Source organism: Ipomoea nil, unplaced genomic scaffold (genome assembly GCF_001879475.1).
Source record: "Ipomoea nil cultivar Tokyo-kokei standard unplaced genomic scaffold, Asagao_1.1 scaffold1834, whole genome shotgun sequence".
Classification (NCBI taxonomy): domain Eukaryota; kingdom Viridiplantae; phylum Streptophyta; class Magnoliopsida; order Solanales; family Convolvulaceae; genus Ipomoea; species Ipomoea nil.
The window spans coordinates 3,136,038-3,155,669 of NW_017618262.1; the positions used below are offsets into that span (position 1 = coordinate 3,136,038).

A 19,632-nucleotide genomic window follows, 5' to 3' on the forward strand; every position below is an offset into this window, starting at 1 on the left:
TTGCTTACCAATAATCACCTCAACCAAAACACATTACAATATATGTATAGGTATCTAATTAACAAAAGATGAATATATCTAATTACAACAAATTTATGCATTAATTACAGCAAGACTGCTCCAGCAATTACAAACACCAGGAAGAACGAGAGAGCTGAGGAAGAAAGGGGAAGAAGAAAAAAATAAAAAAGGAAAATGAAATAAATTTGAAAGAATAAAAATACCCTTATAATTACAAACACAATATTTTCTGGTTGGAACTCCGGTAATAATATATGGTCGAAAAATTGGATCGAGGGATCAAAAGTGATACTAGTTACAAAGTCATATACCTAATTTAACAAAAGCAATAGTTAAGGATTAAAAGTGCTTCAGTTATAATAGTCAAGGGACCAAAAGTGATATTTACTCTTTTAAAAATAATCAATGATTCATACACATAGTAAAATTAAACAATTCGTACATAAATTGCTCCAAATAATTAATGAAAAATAAAATTTCTAATTACGGTAAAGGTTATGCGTTAATGTTAATCAATTGGGCCAACCCCTTACAAGCAACCTTTTATAAAATGATTAACAAATCGTGCATGTAAATTGACATATATCACATCATTATATATATATATATATATATATATATATATACAGAGAGAGAGAGAGAGAGTAAGTTTCAAGTGCGACGATGTCCTTAGGTGCGGTGGTGCAGCGTCACCAATAGTTCAACAAATATACACCATCAACGTTAGAAAATGCACCACAAAAACACACCATTAGGTGTGAGTAAAAACACCATACAGTGTTCGGAAATACACCATTGGGGTGTGGTGAGTTATATGGTGTATTTTTTTAGGTCTGTTGTGTATTTTTTGGTGCTTTTTTTTTTTGCATTTTATTGTGGTGTGTTTTCCTCACAATGTTGGTGCATGTTGTTAACACTGTTAGTGTATTCTGAAATTCTGCCACACCTAAGGACATCGCCGCATTTAAACTTTTTCCTATCTATATATATATGTGTGTGTGTGTGTGTGTGTGTGTGTGTGTGTGTGTGTGTGTGTGTGTGTGTGTGTGGAAGGGTTCAAGTGAGAAAGAAGCCGCATGTGAGAAATAGGATGTAATATCAACCATTCATCAACTCATTTTTTTAAAAAAGTTCACCACATGCGATCCACAACAACGTGCACTGGAAGGCACAACAATGTGCTCTGAAAGGCATAACAATGTGCACAGGAAGGCAAAATGTGCACTGTAAAGCACACAAATATGCAACAACTATTGAAAAGACTAAATTTAACACATGATCTTCAACACAAATCATAAAAGATCACAATATTCAACTAAAGTTAGTAATTAGTGATTCATTAAAGATCAAATGTTCTTTTATATATATATATATATATATATATATATATATATATATATATATATATATATATATATATATATAACACCTACGATCTTAAATGTTGAAGGCACAACAATGTACACTGTAAGAAACAACAATGTGCTCTGGAAGAAGGAACTAGATCAAATAAAAACGCGCTCCAGATGCAAACTGTGAGCATGCACCACGCAAAATTATAAAATAGATATGATGATATGTAAAAGTGCACTCAAGAATTGGTGCACCCTATGACAGGTAAAAGTATGTGCAACTCATCAATAAACTAGTGCACTCTGTAATTTTGCATAGTGTACTTTTAGATAGATTTCGCACATTCACACCTAATGCGATCTTTATATATATAAAGATATATTCCATTTCCATCTTTTACATTTATCAACTCATTTAACAGTTAAGTTTATGAAACACTCATAATTAACTTTGTATATATAGACATACTCTTGCTCCTTATGTGAAATAAGATATAATAGAAAGAGATAGAGGGAAAAGATGTTAGGCTAGAAGTTATAGTTGCATCAATATAATCAAGTGGCACCTCAAATTTGTGTATGAATTGATGCATTAGACAAGCAAGCAAGCGTGACAAGACAAGCACATACAAGCACAAAGCTAAGCTAGTAGGATGAAGATTTGGTTAATTAGATGAGATGAGATTAGGCACTAGTTAATGTTAGTGTTCAGTATTTGTGATTGTGTACTAAAAGCAAAGTGTAAGGTATCCTAAACAAGGATTTCATTTGGGTCACGCAATCAAGATTTAATTAATTGAATTATATATATTGAATTATTGAATTAAATTAAAGGTAGCTATAGTTAGATATTGTGGAACTTTGGAGGTGATCACACTCAACTGCTTGCAGTGACGTGTGATTGCAGACTTGCAGGCCATAATATAATATATACATACATAGTTCTGGTATACATATAGATCAGAAAGAATACTTAGTTAGTTAGTTAAGAAACTTGAACAGTACGAGAGAGTTAAGCAATTAGGTGTGTGATGGGTGGGTTGAGAGTTACAAGTGACCAAGTCTAGTGAACCATCACATTTTCATAAAAGTTTTTTTTTTTTTTTTTTTTGTAAAGAGAGAATTACAATCACTATTTGAGTGTGTGTATTAAATAAATCTCGTCTTTGATCCAAACCAACAAAGGACTATAAAAAGGTAAACTAACATAGGTTGTCCATAGTTTACCGGCTCATCAAATTAAGAATACCAATAGAATACTCCCGATGGAGTCAAATTTGTAATTTTGTGGTCCTCCTTTTTATGTGTTAAAAAAAAAAAAAAAAAAAATCTACTCAACTTATAGGATTAGTATACCAAGATATTGTATTCTATTTTTTTTAAAAAAACTTAGGTGGTTATCCCAACTTTGTCAGACTAATTCTAAGCCCACAGGACCTTGCTCCTAAAGTAATTGAAATAAATTGTCAGTCGCACAATCAACCCACCAGTCAGATCTTAATCTTCATGTGTGCACAAGAAATCCAATTTAGATCGACCTTCTATCATATTTGGACCTATTCGAACTCCTACACTGCTACCTCGCATCATGAACATTAAGCAAGCCACAAATCAACCATTTAGGTTCGTACCTTTTAAATCATCTAAATTCTACACCTTTTAGAGGATTTAGTTTTAATTGACTTTTAAAGTAGATAATTAAAAACGAGTTGAAAGCATGTCAATCAATAATAAATTATACGATTCAAGTAATATTTCCATTCACCAATAACCCATAATTTAAGTAGAAAGATTTTATTAGTTTCATTGAAATATATGAGATCTCAAATTTGAACATCCATTTAACATATGTATTCAATACCATGGGATAACGAAAGCACACATTAATTTGAGCATGCTAAAATCTTCCCGATTTTTCTCTACCGATATTTATTATCTTTCCAAAAACCGTCCATTTGCTATCTATAATGACGAGGCATAACTTATACCTAGCTAGAGCATTTTAATACATACAATCACACCCTAATTACCAAAAATATGCAACAAGAGTGAAACAGATAAGAAAGCAATAGAGAAGGTTAGTTATAATTAGTAGGTTATAAGCTAATGAAATGAGTGACGGAAAGAGAAGCACTACTACAAAAATGAACATATAAGTAGACTTTTCACTATGATAGCAAAAACATAAATAAATACATAAGAATATGTTACACTTTTGTTTAAAAAGTGTAGCCATTTTTTTTATAATAATAATAATAATAATAATAATATTATTATTATTATTATTATTATTATTACTATTATTATTATTATTATTATTATTATTATGGAAGAAAAAAAAAGAAAAAAAAAAAAAAGAAACAGATGGATACGCATGGGTTTGGCAGTTACCAGCTCATGTTTGCTATCCATTTATTCTTTGTCATTTAATGGAACAGATAGTGAGGGATCAGTTTCTCTTTCTTTTATGTTTTGTTGGAATCCTCAAGAAACCGAAGTGTCATCTCATCTCATGAACCTAATCCTCAACCTTTCGGTTAAGTTGTGGTGCTAGCTAGCTTAGCTAGCTACTTCTTTTCACTTTTAATAATATATGCCCAAACCATCTTGGTTGGCGTGAACAGTCGTACACTCTTTTTCCTTAAGAGAGGTCATGAGTTCAAACTCATCTTATATGAAAAAATCAATTTAGCCAGCACTTTGTCCGATCTCTTAATTAGATCAGCCCGGTGCGAACTTTGTCCCTTAATTAGACCAATCCGGTGTAAACGGAGACTTTGTCCCTTAATTAGACCAACCCTGTGCGAACTAAAATTAGTTTGAGTATAATACGAGCTTAAAAGTGTTTCCTACAATTAAGATTTGCTCAGAATCCAAAATGGTGCGGTCTAAAATTTAGAGCAAACTCTCACACACGGGAAATGTTCGATCCCACCCCAAACATGTATAGTCCACACACACAGCCCTTTCTTTGTTTGGAGTGTCAATGTGTTACACATCGCTCTCCCACTCAAGAAAGAACAAAAAACAAATTTTTTTTAAAGAAAAAAAAAAAAGAAATTAATTAATTAAAAAAGAAAGAAAAGATGCCCCATCACTTCCTTTTCGTGAATGAAAGGCAACCATGAACACTAACCACTTACTCAAAGTGTATAGAACTACTCTTACAAAAAAGTAGATGATCAACATTGGAAAAATATATACGTACAGATAGATCATATCAACTCCAAAGAATATTAACAATTAATGATTCCCAATATTAATAAAATACATGATGAACAGCAACAATATATATTGACGGGATGGATGATAATAAAAATAAAAATAAAAATAAATCTAAAAATTACTGTTTAATTTGTATAACAAATCATAATACAATATTCATATTATTAATTTGTATTTGTTGATGATCTTCAACGAACTGAACGTTGTTTAGTAATGACAGTCCACCAAAGCTGGGACGGAGAAGACAAGACTTTGCTGTTGCTTGGCTGAGAATTCAAACTTGTTGCCATGGCCACCTTCTTCTTCTTCTTGTGGGGCCGGTAAGTTAAGATCAAGGGAGAAAACGGCAGCTCTGGGATTACCTCCGACGCCGTCCGATGACTCCGTCGCCTCCTCGTCGTTGCTACTACTCACGGAGCCGCCTTTTGCGGCGGCGGCTGTGTTGATAGGCGCCGCCGGCCTGTGCCTCCGCATGTGGCCGCCCAAGGCTTGCCCGGAAGAGAACTCCGCACGGCAAATCGAGCACTCGTGAATCTTGGCCAGCTTGCTAGAACCGCCGTGTGCGGCTGAGAGCGGCGGCTGCGGCTGCGGCGGCGGGGGGCTTTGTTGATCGTAATGGTCTTGATGGTGGTGCTCGTGATGATCCATAAGCTTAGGCTTCTTGTGGCTCGCGCGGTGGCCGCCGAGAGCTTGAAACGACGGGAAACTCCGGTTACAAGTCTTGCACTCGTACACGTATAACCCTGCGGCGGCCTTGCCGCCGCCGGTGGCCATTTCAGAGAACTTCCGGCTGCTGATTTTCCCTGCCGCCGCCGCCACTTGCTTCACGCGACACCCACCTTGCGCCAGAAGAATCAGACAGTTGGCCGCCATGTCCTCATCTTCCTCAGTGCTATAAGTTGGAGAGTGATGAACATAAGAAATTTCTTGAGAGAACTCCATAGTTGCCATTAGCTACCTATCCTTGCTTATGAACAAGTGAAGTGGGAAAGTGAAGAAGAAAGGAGAGTGATAGAGAGAAATTAGAAGAGGAGAGAGAGAGATAGGTGGGGTAGTACAGATGATAAGTGTTGTGTGTAATATATATATATATATATATATATATATATATATATATATATATATATATTATGAATGGTAGGAAAATGTTTGGGGTCAAAAGGAGAAGCCTAAGCTTGTGAATAGTTTTAACACCTTTGATGAATGAGAATCAGTCTGTAGCCACCAATTTGCTCAACTGGCCAAAATAAATAAAATTATTTTTGTAATATTAAAAAAAAAAGGTGTCTTTAACTAAATATTCGTCACTTTCTTTAGTTACACTTAGGCTACACATATGTAGACCAGCATTTCAAGCAACTTGAATCTCAACCTTTTCAACTTCCTCTCGCCCCTTGAAACTTTTAGAAATCCATTGTATTATCTCTTAGCTTGCTACTTTGATCTCCTAAAAACCAAGCATACTGTTTACAAAAACTATTACAATGATATCAGAGCTATCCTAGTATTTCGATAAAAATAACAATAAGTACAAATTATTGTATTACTTTCGTGTCACATATCATGAATTTGGGCAAAATACGAAAATTTAATACTATCTAAGATCTAAACTAAGCAAAAGAATATCTTAACATGGTCATTAAACAGTCCAATACAGCCAAAAGTTCATGAATTTCGTAACAAAAGATTAAAGGAATCAGAAACTTAGGTTCTTTCGGTTTAAAATCATGTTTCTAGTCACTTTATGGATACAGAAAATACGCCTTAATTTTATCGATCGATCACGGGTTAACGTGGAAATGATTGCTAGTAGTGGAAAGCTAGTCATGGTAGTGTAGGGGAACAAAAATTGAGAGTGTTTGTAAGTGAAGAGAAATGGGAAAATTGAGGAGAAAAGTAAAAGTAAAATGATCTTTTTAACAAATAAAAGGAGTGAAGGAAGCTGCAGGTTGGTGATGGGGTAGCGTTCGAAGTCGGTTTCATGGTTTATTTTATTAATATAAAAATAAAAAATTAAAGTTTTATAATTTAAATATAATAAGCATTCAAAAAAATTAAATATAATAAAAAAAGATGATAAGAAAATTGCCAGCGAAAGTCACGAACAAAAACAGCCATGAAAGCAAGGGGAATGCACGTTAAAGGCATGCTCCACCTCCCTCACTCAATGTCTTCTTAAGCTTAAAGAAAAGTACTTGTATAGATGCAACAGTATAGTATATATAGTAGTATTAATTTTAATTTCACAAATTCAATGAAAAGAAAGAAGAGATGCAAGCTAGCTAGTGAGGCAATCCACCAAGATTCCTTTAATTTGCCTTTCAAGCAAACTCTTGCCTTTTCCATCACCTATTCGATCCCGACAGAAACATGAAGGGTCAAGTTCAAATCTCTACCCAACATCATACAGTTCAAAACGTAACACTGGTTGTTACTGTACACAAGTATACTGAAATAAAGTTACACATTCACTACTCGTTATAGTTTTAATGCAGTGATAAGCGTCTGACTTTAACATAAATATTAATCTGACTAGCAAATTAAAGGCTTGTCACTTATAAATTGAATGGACCTGAATTTATAGAAAAAAAATTCATGATTCCTATTTTTATCAAAATGTAATTAATAAAATTATGGTTTTTTGGAAAAGGACGCATCATAATAAATAATAAAAATATTGTGGGTTTGGATAGCTTTCGCTTTCAGGCACACAACATATATATACAAAGATATATCTGAACGTGGTGGGGGGGGGGGGGTGGGGGGGAGGGGGGGTGTGTTGGGTAGGGACACTAGTGGCTTCATTGCATGTCAAGTGGGGAGGGGAGTGAGGAGCGACATGCACCATACAGGTTTCTATCATGCACACTTCACACTACTAGTTTACTTTCAGCTGATTTAATTTGTGGCCATATATATATGCCATACCACTTATTATTTCCTTTTATTTATTTATTTATTTATTTATTTATTCCTTAGTTCTAATTTATTTCTCTATCCATCTCTTCCTCTCTTTATTTATATATGGGACTTTTATGGATAAATCTAGAATAAAGATGTAGGACATTATTGGATAGGATCTCGATCGATACCCATCCATTTGCTTTTTCCACTAATATTTAAAATTAATAATTTATTATCCACACAGTACATTTTAACTGGTTCAGTAGACAGTATTTGAGAGAAGAGAAGAAGAATTATTACTTTAGTTATTAATTGATTAAAGATTATTGTTGAAGATCAAATGTATAATAATATAATTTAAAATAATAAATTTACGATTTATTATCAGCTGAAATGAAATGCATAATACTTTAGTATGCTTCAAATCTCGTATATATCATAATCAAATTTTTAAAAAGGTATTAAAAGGTTATAAACGTGGACCACTTATATATATATATATATATATATATATATATATATATATATATATATATATATATATATATATATATATATATATATATATTATTTAATGTTATTTATTTATTTTGTCTTCTTATTACCAATATTTATGAATATAATCACATATGAAATGAGTGGCAGGTGAGGTACAATATTGGATTTAATAGTGCTAATTTTAATTTTTGTATATTTAGTATTCCCCTTTTTACTTTATTATATCTATTTATTAATTGAAGCATGAAACCACCCTCTTTTTACTTATTAATTGCCGTAAATGTTTGTTTATCTTTGCTTCAGAATTACTTATCTACCATACATGTACTTTATTAATTATTTAATAATCTTATTATTTTTTAGATAAAACAATTAAAAAGTGTGTGTGTGTATATAATAATAATAATAATAATAATAATAATAATAATAATAATAATAATAATAGGCAAAAACTTATGTAAAATCATCTCATGGATCCTTAGCTTGTCCGTGAAACGTACTAGTCAGGTCAATATAAAAATGTAATATTTATACTAAAAAATGTAATACTAATCAGGAATAAAATTGTTTGTTGTTTATAAAGGAAAATATAATAATTTTGAGAAAAAATTACTCCGTAATACTTCTAAATTAAAATGCAAATATTTTATTTTTTTTCTCAAAAGTATTATACTTTTCTTTATGAGCATCAAATACTTTATTGCTAATTAATAGTACATTATTCATTATAAGTATTATATTTTCATCTTGATCCGACTTCAGTAACTTCACTCACGAATTCTCAAATTTGAGTGAAATTTACTCGACATGAATATGACTATTTCTAATATGTGGTCAAAAGTAACTGATCAAGAAATCTATGATATACTTTTCTTTGTTTCTTTTTTTTTTTTTTTTTTTTTTTTTAACGGCTGTTGTTTTTTTGCCTCGTACGCAGTTTTTACAATATAATTGGTTTTCCAGTCTTCTTACGTTAATTAATTATAATGATAATTATGGTTTAATCTGTCGATCCCTGGGCCCACCTGGCTAAAAATGCATTTAAGTAGGGGAATTTCTTGCCACTAATTTTAACTTTTCCTCATGACAAAAAAAAAAAATAAATAAAATAAAATTACTCAGTACAGACAACTTCGACCAATTCTCATTTTTTTTTACGAAATTGTATAATTAATGTATGAGTATTATTATTCCGTGTATATTTAATATATATACTTTAATTTGCATGACAAAAATTATAAACGTACGGTCCAACTGAACTATATTTATATACAGAACGTACAAGTATTAAAATCATTATTTCAAAAGGGCTGCGATCCGAAGATTATGAGAATGGTACTTGTGGCCTTGTAGGCACTCCCTGCAATATGGTTCCTTGCCTTTTAAGTTATTCACATAATTGTAAATTACCATAAATTATAAGGTGGAATGGTAATTGATGATTAATTAAAATGTCACACTTTATACTTTTTAATATGTGACAATTATTACCCATGATCCGCCAGAGTTTAATTCTGTTGTTGATAAGTTGGCCAAGATTGCGGTAATTAGTCATTTTTCTTGATCCTTTTTCTTAAGTTGTTGGTTCATAGTTGACAATGGATACATGCATATATAATGCTCACCTGTCCCATTATCATAATAAGGATGACAACTCAAGTTTTTTTTTAACTAAATATTCTCTGTGCAATGTCCTTAACTAAATCCGGTATTTAGATTATGGAGTTACAGCTATATATACTTAATGATGACAATTAGTATATACAGAACAACACCGTACCTACTACCTAGTCATGATCCATGGAAAAATACTACTTTAATTTTCCCCTTCATTTGCATCTATATAATCTATGACTTAATTGTATTAACTGTTACAATTTTTTCATATTTATTGGACCATTATATTTTACACGATGTTAAGTTATAAGTGTGAGTTACCTCTTCTCCTAATAATTAACTTTAATTTTTAAAACTATGAGACTCTATTGCGAGTTAGACTGGACTATGATTTTGAATCTCTAAAGGGGCATTACTTGAGGATGTGTACGGGATAACCCCGCACATGAAGAGGTAAGCCGTGCAATGAGTTCGACTGTTGGGGTGTTGATAAGAATTAAACTCGTAATATAATCTTCACCACATAGGAATTAATTATTAATTATATTATATTATATTATATTATTCATGATTGAAAGTCCATTAGTATATGATTGTAGTTGGGGTTTGCACTTATTAGTCTTAAACCTTACTCGACTTCCTCTTACTCAAAGAGGTTTGGTGTTTTCACTGAGGCAGATGAGAAGATCGAAAATGTGGAGTGAAAGGTGCATTTGGTCTCACATCAACCCAAAATTTTAATCTGTCATAATTCCAAATCAAGAGAGGATCGGACGATTCGAATTGAGGTCACTTTCACAAGCTTTGTTAGTTCGAAAGTTGATGAAGCAATGTCTCTCCAAATAATTCATCACTGTACTATAGTAGCTAGCTTCCAAGTTCCAACCAAGTAAAGCTAATTAAGGGCTTTCATGTGATCAAACCTTTAATTATGAACTAATTTTTGGTGCTCATTATTATTATTATTATTGAAATACTTATGAGTTCGAACTTATGACCACTCATTTAGAATGATAACAATAATAACCCATACTAGAAAAGATGACGTACACTCGAAAAAATAAAAGGGTTCTTTAATGTATGGGCCTGAACCTAAGTGATACTCCGCAAATTATGTTGTGCAACCGTGTGCACCATGTATGGTGCACACAATTGCAAAAACGACGTCGTTTTGACTAAAAACGCGCGTTCCACTTTAAAAAAAAAAATTTCAGATTCGATTTTCGGCAATAGCATTTTTTTGTGTGCATAATTTGAATTATATATCCACAAATTCATAACTATATATCCACAGTGAATGAATAACACAAAATCCATAATGAATGAACTAAATATCCACAATGAATGAACTAAATATCCATAAATTCATAACTATATATCCACAAATTCATAACTATATATCCACAATAATGTTGTTGAGGGGAATCGAAACTGATTTTTTCTTTTTTAAATAGGACGCGCGTTTTTAATTAAAACGACGTCGTTTTGCAACCGTGTGCACCATGCATGGTGCACACGGTTGCATAGCATAACTATTGGCGATACTCTGTTTAGATACTATCTACTATATCTACTATATTAATAAGAGCCCAAGAGAGTTAGGCCTATAATGGGTAGAAAAAATGGCGGTCAAATTTTTAATCAAATGAATTGCTCAGATTGATCAGAATTTAATTTTTTCTTAAGATTTCCTAATTTATCCTTAATGAATATGATTATCCGTTAACTTTTCCATTAATTTCTGTTAGTTCACCGTTAACTTACTCATTGATTTCAATAAAAAAAATTTTAGGTTCGAATCTCATCCCAATCAAAGTTGGCATAATTAGTACTCTATTTTACTCTTATTAAATTAAATAATAATTTAGTAGCTACAACAAAAAATAATACATATACATTTCTTTAATTTAGAATTATTTGTCTACAATGTCTTTATTCAAAAAAAATTATTCATTATCAATAAATTAAATATGAGAAATAATTTCATTAGTTATATTGTATTTATTTTTCTCCAATGTAAAAATTCTTGACATTGAAATTCATCAATTGATTATATTCGTTACATTGTCCCTACAATGTCTAAAATGTCTTTATTAAAAAAAATTATTCATTATCAATAAATTAATTAAGAAAAATAATTTTATTAGTTATATTGTCTTTATATTTCTCCAATGTAAAAATTCTTTACATTCAAATTCATCAATTGATTATATTCACTACATTGTCTATTATATTTTTTGTGCACTATTTTTTAATTAATATCAAAGTTATAATACAAAATAATGTTATATATTTATTTACCAAGTATATTATTAATACCATGAAAAAATTAAAAAAATATATAATTAATAAAGTCAATCATATTAACTACTTGAGGGATTTGTTGACAAAGAGAGTATTCAAATTACACAGTACAATAAATTGAAGTGAGAACTACCTCGTAATGTCTTTGTTTGACAATCAGCAGTTAGCGGTTAGCGTTAGCGGATTATATTTGTAAATTTGACCAGTGAATTATATCAACGGTTGGTAAAAAAGATATTTGAAAAAATTAGCTGTTTAGATTAACATGTAAAATGACATAAGGATATACATATATTTAATAATAATAATAATAATAATAATAATAATAATAATAATAATAATAGTTTTAAAAAAATAAAAAAATATATAATTAAGCCAATCATATTAACTACTTGGGCGATTTATTGACAAAAAGAGTATTCAAATCACACAACAAATTGAAGTGGGAAACTACCTCGCAATGTCCTTGTTTGTCAATAGCTCTTCAATATTAGGCTCTGTTTGGCAAACCTAGCTGAAAAGCTATAAGCTAGGAGCTGAAAGCTGAAAAGGAGCTGAAAGCTGAAAAGCTATAAGCTCGGAGCTGAAAACTGAAGAGCTGTTAAGCTAGCTGTTATGATTGAAAGTGTTTGGTAAAACTAGCTTTTTGATAAGCTGATAAATGTAAAAAGACTAAAAAGGACATCTTCATAAAATTTAAATTAGTTTGTTTACATATTAAAATTTGACATTTTGTCTTTTAAAAAATTAATATTTTGAAATAAAATTATTAGCATAATCATGATCTAGCATCCCATAATGATGTAGCAATATTGTTGCGAATCTCCTTCATCTCAGTAGAGGCCTGACTTAAATTTTCGTTGATGGAGATATTACTACTTGAATCTTGAAGTTCATCGGGCAGTATGTAATCTGGATGCTGCTCAAACACATTAAACATCATGTCATCTTGTGAATTCTTCCGAATATAATTATGGAGTGCAAAGGTGGCCATAATAACATCAATTTGGGTCTCCACACTAAATTGTGGCATATTAGCAAGTATCTTCCATCTCTTCTTTAATACTCCAAACGACCTCTCAATACAACTTCGAAGAGAAGAATGTGCACGATTGAATGCTTCTTGAGCATTTGTTGGCGGCTCTTGTTCAAATTGAGATTGATGATATCTTATTCTTGGATACGGTACCAGATATCCTTGTTTATCTGGATATCCTTTATCCACCAAATAATATCTTCCTAAAAAATATATATAACACTAAACTTTTATAATGAATAAAATTATATGATTTTAGAGTTAAAAAATACGAATATGATACCTTGTGGCGGCTTGGGAAAGTTCATTGATCGTGTATTAATTGCATGAAGAAATACACGTGTATCATGTGCTGATCCTTCCCATCCAACAGATATAAAAGTGAAACACATATCAAAGTTGCACGCTGCCATAACATTGAAAGTAGGGAATTCATTTTCTCCCTCTATATCGCAATTGATCAACCTCAGGGATGCACGCTGCTATATGAGTACCATCAATACATCCAATACAATCCTATTCATCATATATATTAGATAATCAATCTTAAAATAATAATAATAACACTAAACAGTTTTATGGTCAAACAGTCCATCCACTTAAGAAGAACAAGACACACAAAATCATTATTTAGGATGCCCAGCCAAACATATACATACCTGCGGATTGATGCTATGGCTATTGGACTATTGCGGAGTGCGGAGTGCGATGGATGATGCTCCTGCGGAGTGAAAATGGGGGATGCCGATGGATGATGCTTCTGCGGAGTGCAAATGGGGGATGGCGGTGCTTCTGCGGAAGGCAAATGGGGGATGGCGAACCTTATGCGGAATGCAAATGGGGAGATGGACGAGGCTTATGCGAATGATTGAAGATGAAGGGATTGTCGTGAAAGTTGCCAATAGGGGAAGAGAAAGGGTTTTAATTCAGAAGGGTAAAACATGTCATTACGTTAAAATAATAAGGGCAAATATGGAAAAAAAAAGTTAGGAAGCTCCTAGCTTATTTTGAAACGCTACCTAAAGTAGCGTTCCAAAATAAGCTCTCATTTTAAGCTAGGAGCTTATTTTGGAACATTACCAAACAGAGCTTATAGCTTATTAGTAGCTTAAAATAAGCTATAAGCTCCTAGCTTATCTCTGCCAAACAGAGCCTTAGTATATATTTAATATTTTATGCTCTAATATTTATTTGCTCTCCCTTATGTCCCGTATTTGATTTAAATCATACATATACAATTATTTTATTGACAATTATAGTCAATCTTGACTATATTATCTTGCATTTGTAAACTTATAATTGTCTATTTAAATACGCAAATTCAACATTCAATTATCTATGCATGAACAATTCCAATATAATCTTGCCTTGATATATCTTAAAGTACTTATTTAAAATAAAAATAAAAATAAAAAAAAATAAAAAAAAAAAAAACATTGAATATTATCTCAATCGTATAATGCGCGTAAAAAACTAGTAGATCAAATAAGTATAATCATATCGAACAAATTCTAGTTACTCACCCACTTGTAACCATCCAAACAAATATGGGGAGTAGTTAAAATGTTTGGACTTTAATTTGCATTTTTCAACACTCCTAACTTCACCATGCTTAAAGGTATTAAGTCCTTCTCATTCGAGTAAACGCCTTTTGGTAAGGGGTAATTAATATATAGTATTTTGACTAAGAAAAATGATTATAAATGGATGGTGGCTTAGTTGTTAGTAGCAGCTAGTTGTGGTGAAGTAGTAGTAGTAGTTGCGTGTAGGAGATCGAACAACCACTACTCTCAAATTAAAGTTGAACAACTATAGAAAGCAACAAGTAATAAATAAAGCTAAGGTGCCCATCAAACCCCTCTAATTTAAACCACATTGACTTTATTTTACTTTATCCCTCCCCATCTATATTATCAAATTCTTCCCATCTATTACTTTCACTCTCACTTCACTTAACTCACAAAAATTTTATTTTAGAGCCGTCTTCCATTTATAATTCGACACCACTACAAGAAATTATATATATATTTAAAGTTTTTAATGTCAAAAAATGTCATTAGTGGTTAATTATTAGAAGTGTTCGATCAAAATATAATAGTCTCATCCCACAAAATACAAATACTAATGCAACTAGCATTTTCATGCACATGTAATATAATAGTGATTTTTGTAAATTTGTGTAGATAAACATTGTTGTTAAATCTTTATTTATTTATTTTGCATTTATCTAAATCATACAAATATCACTAAGTCATTTTGAACTAAACAAAGTTTGGTGAAAGAAACAAGAATTAGTTGGCATTCTAAATCTGAATGATGGCATGATCTAGGAATTCCACCAATCCCTCATCAAGGATAAATAACATATTCTTATATATATATATATATATATATATATATATATATATATATATATATATATAATCCAGATTTCCGACTTCGTTAGATTATGGCCCTGTTTGGTAAAAAATTGGCCTATAGGTCAATTTTGGCTTATTTGACCACTATTAATTGTTTGATTTAGTTAAAATATCAATATAAATGTTTGGTTAATTAGCTTTTTGCAATTTCAAAAGGCTAAAATTCAAAATGCTACTCCAAGCAACTTTTTCAATTAGCTTTTTGAAAAAAGAAATTATACCAAACAGCTATCAGCTAACAGCTAATTTACCAAACACTTTTCTACAATCAGCTAATGTTATCAACTATTTATACCCTCTAATTAACACAATCAGCTAACAACTAACAGCTATCAGCTAACAGCCATTTTACCAAACAGGACCAATATCTTAGATTTTAAACCCATGAGGAGATAAATTGAGTCAATCTAACTTCGACATCTAACACAAAATTTTACACTTTTACATGTAATCTAGAAATCTCACCATTCCCGCTTCAGAGATAAATAACATGCATTATTTCAACATCTTACTTGCTACTTAATTTTGGGTACACTAGTTGGTTAGGGAATCCTTTGTGTTTGGGATCACATGGTGTATATTGTGACCACATCCTCAGTTTTTGTATACCATGAATTTCTCCTGCCTAATAAATGACTGACTTCAAACGCAATCCATATATACAAGTACAAATGTACAATACAGAATAATGACACAAGGAATAGATGGAGCTGGTGGCCCGGTTCAACAATCGTTATACCACGGACCATGGTGTACATTGTAAGATAAACCACTGGCATATAAGTTCATTTTTAATATATTGAAGGTTCATTTTAAATATTCTAAATATTTTTTTAAGGTTCATTTTTAGTATATTGCCTGAAAACGAATCTTTAGTACATTAAAAATGATTTTTAGTATATTAAAAACGACCATCTATCTGTCTTCAAAAAAAAAAAATTAAAAAAAAATTGAGCATCTATCAGTGGTCTTCATTGCAATGAAGAACATGGTCCACAATATAATTTGCCCTGTACAGTAATTGGACCAAAACAGTTGGGCTGAGAAAACCTAGGTGGGCCTATTGGGCAGATGATGTGGGCTGGACCTGGCAATATCTTTGAGCTGGGTTTATTGGGAGCCCATTCAACAATATTTCATCAAATTATTCTGTGGACTCAGGTCCACTTTGCAAGGAGAACTCGGGTCTAAACGTTCACAATTTACATATTGAATGTTCACAATTTTATGTACTAAATGTTCACAATTTACATACTGAATGTTCACAATTTGAATTGTGAACATTCATTATATAAAATGTGTATTTTGACCCGAGCCCAGTGGATCGGGTCCATGACATAACTATTGCTTCAAGTACTTCTCCAGGAAAGGGAACAGAAGAGGCTAATGCACCCTGAGTCCCTGAATAGACAAAGAGATGAATATCCCTGAGCAATCCAAAAAATGAAAAAATAACTTTACAACTGAAAACCAATCTTCTGAATCATAGTAATGCTCCAAAAGAAATGTACCAATGAAACCATTAGTTACCTTCTTTATCCTAATAGCCTCCTCTCATTTTCATTGACATTGTTGGCATTGCCCAAACATAGATTTGTTTAGCCCTTTTTGCTTTGTCCTATCCCAAGTAAAAAACAGGTCAACAAAGATCATAGCACCATTGTATTATTATTATTATTATTATTATTATTATTATTATTATTATTATTATTATTATTTTAAGGTTGTCAGAGAGCTGGGGGGTCAATGTAGAGATACAACATCTGATGGGGAGGTCTATAAACCAGAGACATTCTGAATAGGAAGAGAATGTCTTTTTGGACAATCAAGCAAAAGCAGTTCTTAAAGTCCCCTACATTTTGACACTCTTCACTCTTGAGCAGCAGCATATTATACCTATTTAGCCTCTTTACCTTTCTTCTTGAGACATCTTTGCAGTTGAAGATGGAACTGGTTGAACAAAATCATTTTTCTGTCCTTAACAGAGCAATACAAAAGGCTAATTATGTGAAGCATTCTTCTGTCCCCCACTTAAGATTTTAGTCTGGAATAAGTTACACTAGTGTCATCAAACTGTAAACATAATAAAAATGATAATTAACCAAGATAAGCTTTCAGAAAATTATCCCCACTTTCTGTTTAGCTCACCTTCCTGGTAAACTAAAGGAAAGCCACAGCCCACTAATATCTCTTGTATACTACTATCTAATAATCTATCCCCCTCCCTGCCACTATGAAGCCATTCCCAGATCCCACAGCTATACTCCCAATGATAATTTCTACCAGTTCCATTTCTACAAACTTTCAACATTACAAATCACCTCTGCCCCAAAAATCATTCAATACTACATTGACAGACTGAAAATCAATGATATTTACCTTCAGTTTTCAAACCATAACAAGATACAACTATCCTGTTGATCACCAGTCTACTTGAGCTGCACAGTTCTAATAATTCTAGCATAAATCATGGCCTATAATAGTCTTGTAATAGTAATCTCTTTCAAGTTTCAAGGCATATATAAGCTAATAATCAGAGCACATAAATTAACATTTTTTATAGGAATATGAGAATGAAAGAGAACAAGAAATGCCACTGGACTTGTCAATGTAAAACTGAACATCTATTTAACTAAGAAAGTAGAGACATGACAAAAAAGACACCATTTTTGCAGTGTTGTATTCAAGGCATCAACCCAAAATTATAACATAAAACACAGCACAACTGGGCAAACTGAAAATGCATAGTACAAAATTGGGCTGTTGAAATTTTGACTCAATTCCTTTTACCATTTTTACGCCTTGAGGACACTACTGTCCACCCATCTTCCGTTTCAGGGCCATCGTTTGTTCTTGGTTCATCTACCATCATATCTTTTTGGCCTTGGTGCTCTGAAGCATCTACTGCCATGTCTGATGAATCATCGACCAACTTACCATTCTCGACATCATCATCTTCATCTTCATCATCACTAGCAGCCTGTCTGCTATAAGTAACAGCGGAATTCCCAGGATTTGTTCGCTTCAGTTCATTAATCGATTCAAAGTTACCTTCCGTACATTGCTCGTGCATAATCATCAGCTTTTCGGCTACCTCCTCAATGCTGCCATCTCCGACCTCGGTATTGAAATCCGAAAGCATGAATTCGTCAAGAATTTCCTCTAAATCATCAATATATACCTGTTCCTTGGATTTGGTGAAGAATGAGAAGATGCGTTCAGCAAGCTCCTGGGATTTCTCACGAGATCCGCGGCCTCCCCACTCGTTTGCGACGGCCATCTGCAGAGAGGCCCATCGAGACATCACCAGGTTGATGCCTTCTTGGAGCTGCGCTTCTGCCTCCACCGTGAGCTGCGGCGGAGCATGATTCTTCAAATCCATTTTGCCAAAAATCTACAACCGCTGCTGTGTACCCTAATTAGGGTTTCCCACTAAGGCCGGCGAGGTGGCTACTATGAATATAAAGTATACATAAAAATAAGAATGAATTAGGGTTGAATTTGAAATTTATGAGTAGATATTTTGGAATAAGAAGGCTTGTTTGATTGCAGGGTTGGGGCTTGGGACTTGGGAGAGTAGGAATTACTGAATTAGAATTGCAGATTTGCAGGACAGGAAAATCATATATCCGAATTTTTACCCAACCTAATATTGATGTCATCGTGCACCGTGATACATAATTGATTATGTACCGAACTTCAAAATGACGTCGTTTTGTTTAATGAAATAAACGGCAGTTGTTTCTCGCCCTTTCGCGTTGTTCCGCAAAAAATAACTCTGTTATTTAGTTTCATTTTGTATACAGTGCAGTTTCAGTTCAACACAACTACAGTTTCATTTCGATATAACTACAGTTTAATTTCGATATAACTACAGTTTCGTTCGATATTTATACACTCAAATATGTGTAAATGTTATATTAATTTTATTTTATATACACTATATTTTCATAAAAACACAACTACATGATCATTTTGATATAACTACAACTTCATTGCAAAATATACACTCAAATATGTGAAATATTATTCAGTTTCATTTTATATACACTGTAGTTTCATTTCAACACAACTACAGTATCATTTTGATATAACTACAGTTTCGTTGGGTAATATACACTCAAATATGTGAAATTGTTATTCAGTTTCATTTTATATACATACACTGCAGTTTCATTTCAATACAACTACAGTTTCATTTCATTTCAATTGCAGTTTCACTTGATAATATAAAAATAATACGTAAGGCAGTGTC

At 32.2% G+C, this 19,632-nt stretch overlaps 2 protein-coding genes across 2 annotated transcripts; both read right to left on the reverse strand.

Annotated features, from left to right (window-relative positions):
* Positions 1-4,592: 4,592 nt before the first annotated feature.
* Positions 4,593-5,644, reverse strand: LOC109193113 (zinc finger protein ZAT5). Its single transcript, XM_019343933.1, has one exon. It carries the CDS (start codon positions 5,547-5,549, stop codon positions 4,806-4,808), a length of 744 nt encoding a protein of 247 aa, XP_019199478.1. The 5' UTR covers positions 5,550-5,644; the 3' UTR covers positions 4,593-4,805.
* Positions 5,645-17,899: 12,255 nt separating this feature from the next.
* Positions 17,900-18,937, reverse strand: LOC109193030 (pre-rRNA-processing protein TSR2 homolog). Its single transcript, XM_019343802.1, has one exon. It carries the CDS (start codon positions 18,757-18,759, stop codon positions 18,154-18,156), a length of 606 nt encoding a protein of 201 aa, XP_019199347.1. The 5' UTR covers positions 18,760-18,937; the 3' UTR covers positions 17,900-18,153.
* Positions 18,938-19,632: the final 695 nt, after the last annotated feature.

Excerpts from the sequence above, each read along its gene's own strand:
- LOC109193113 (XM_019343933.1), bottom strand. The coding sequence starts at position 5,549 with ATGGCAACTATGGAGTTCTCTCAAGAAATTTCTTATGTTCATCACTCT.
- LOC109193030 (XM_019343802.1), bottom strand. The coding sequence starts at position 18,759 with ATGGATTTGAAGAATCATGCTCCGCCGCAGCTCACGGTGGAGGCAGAA.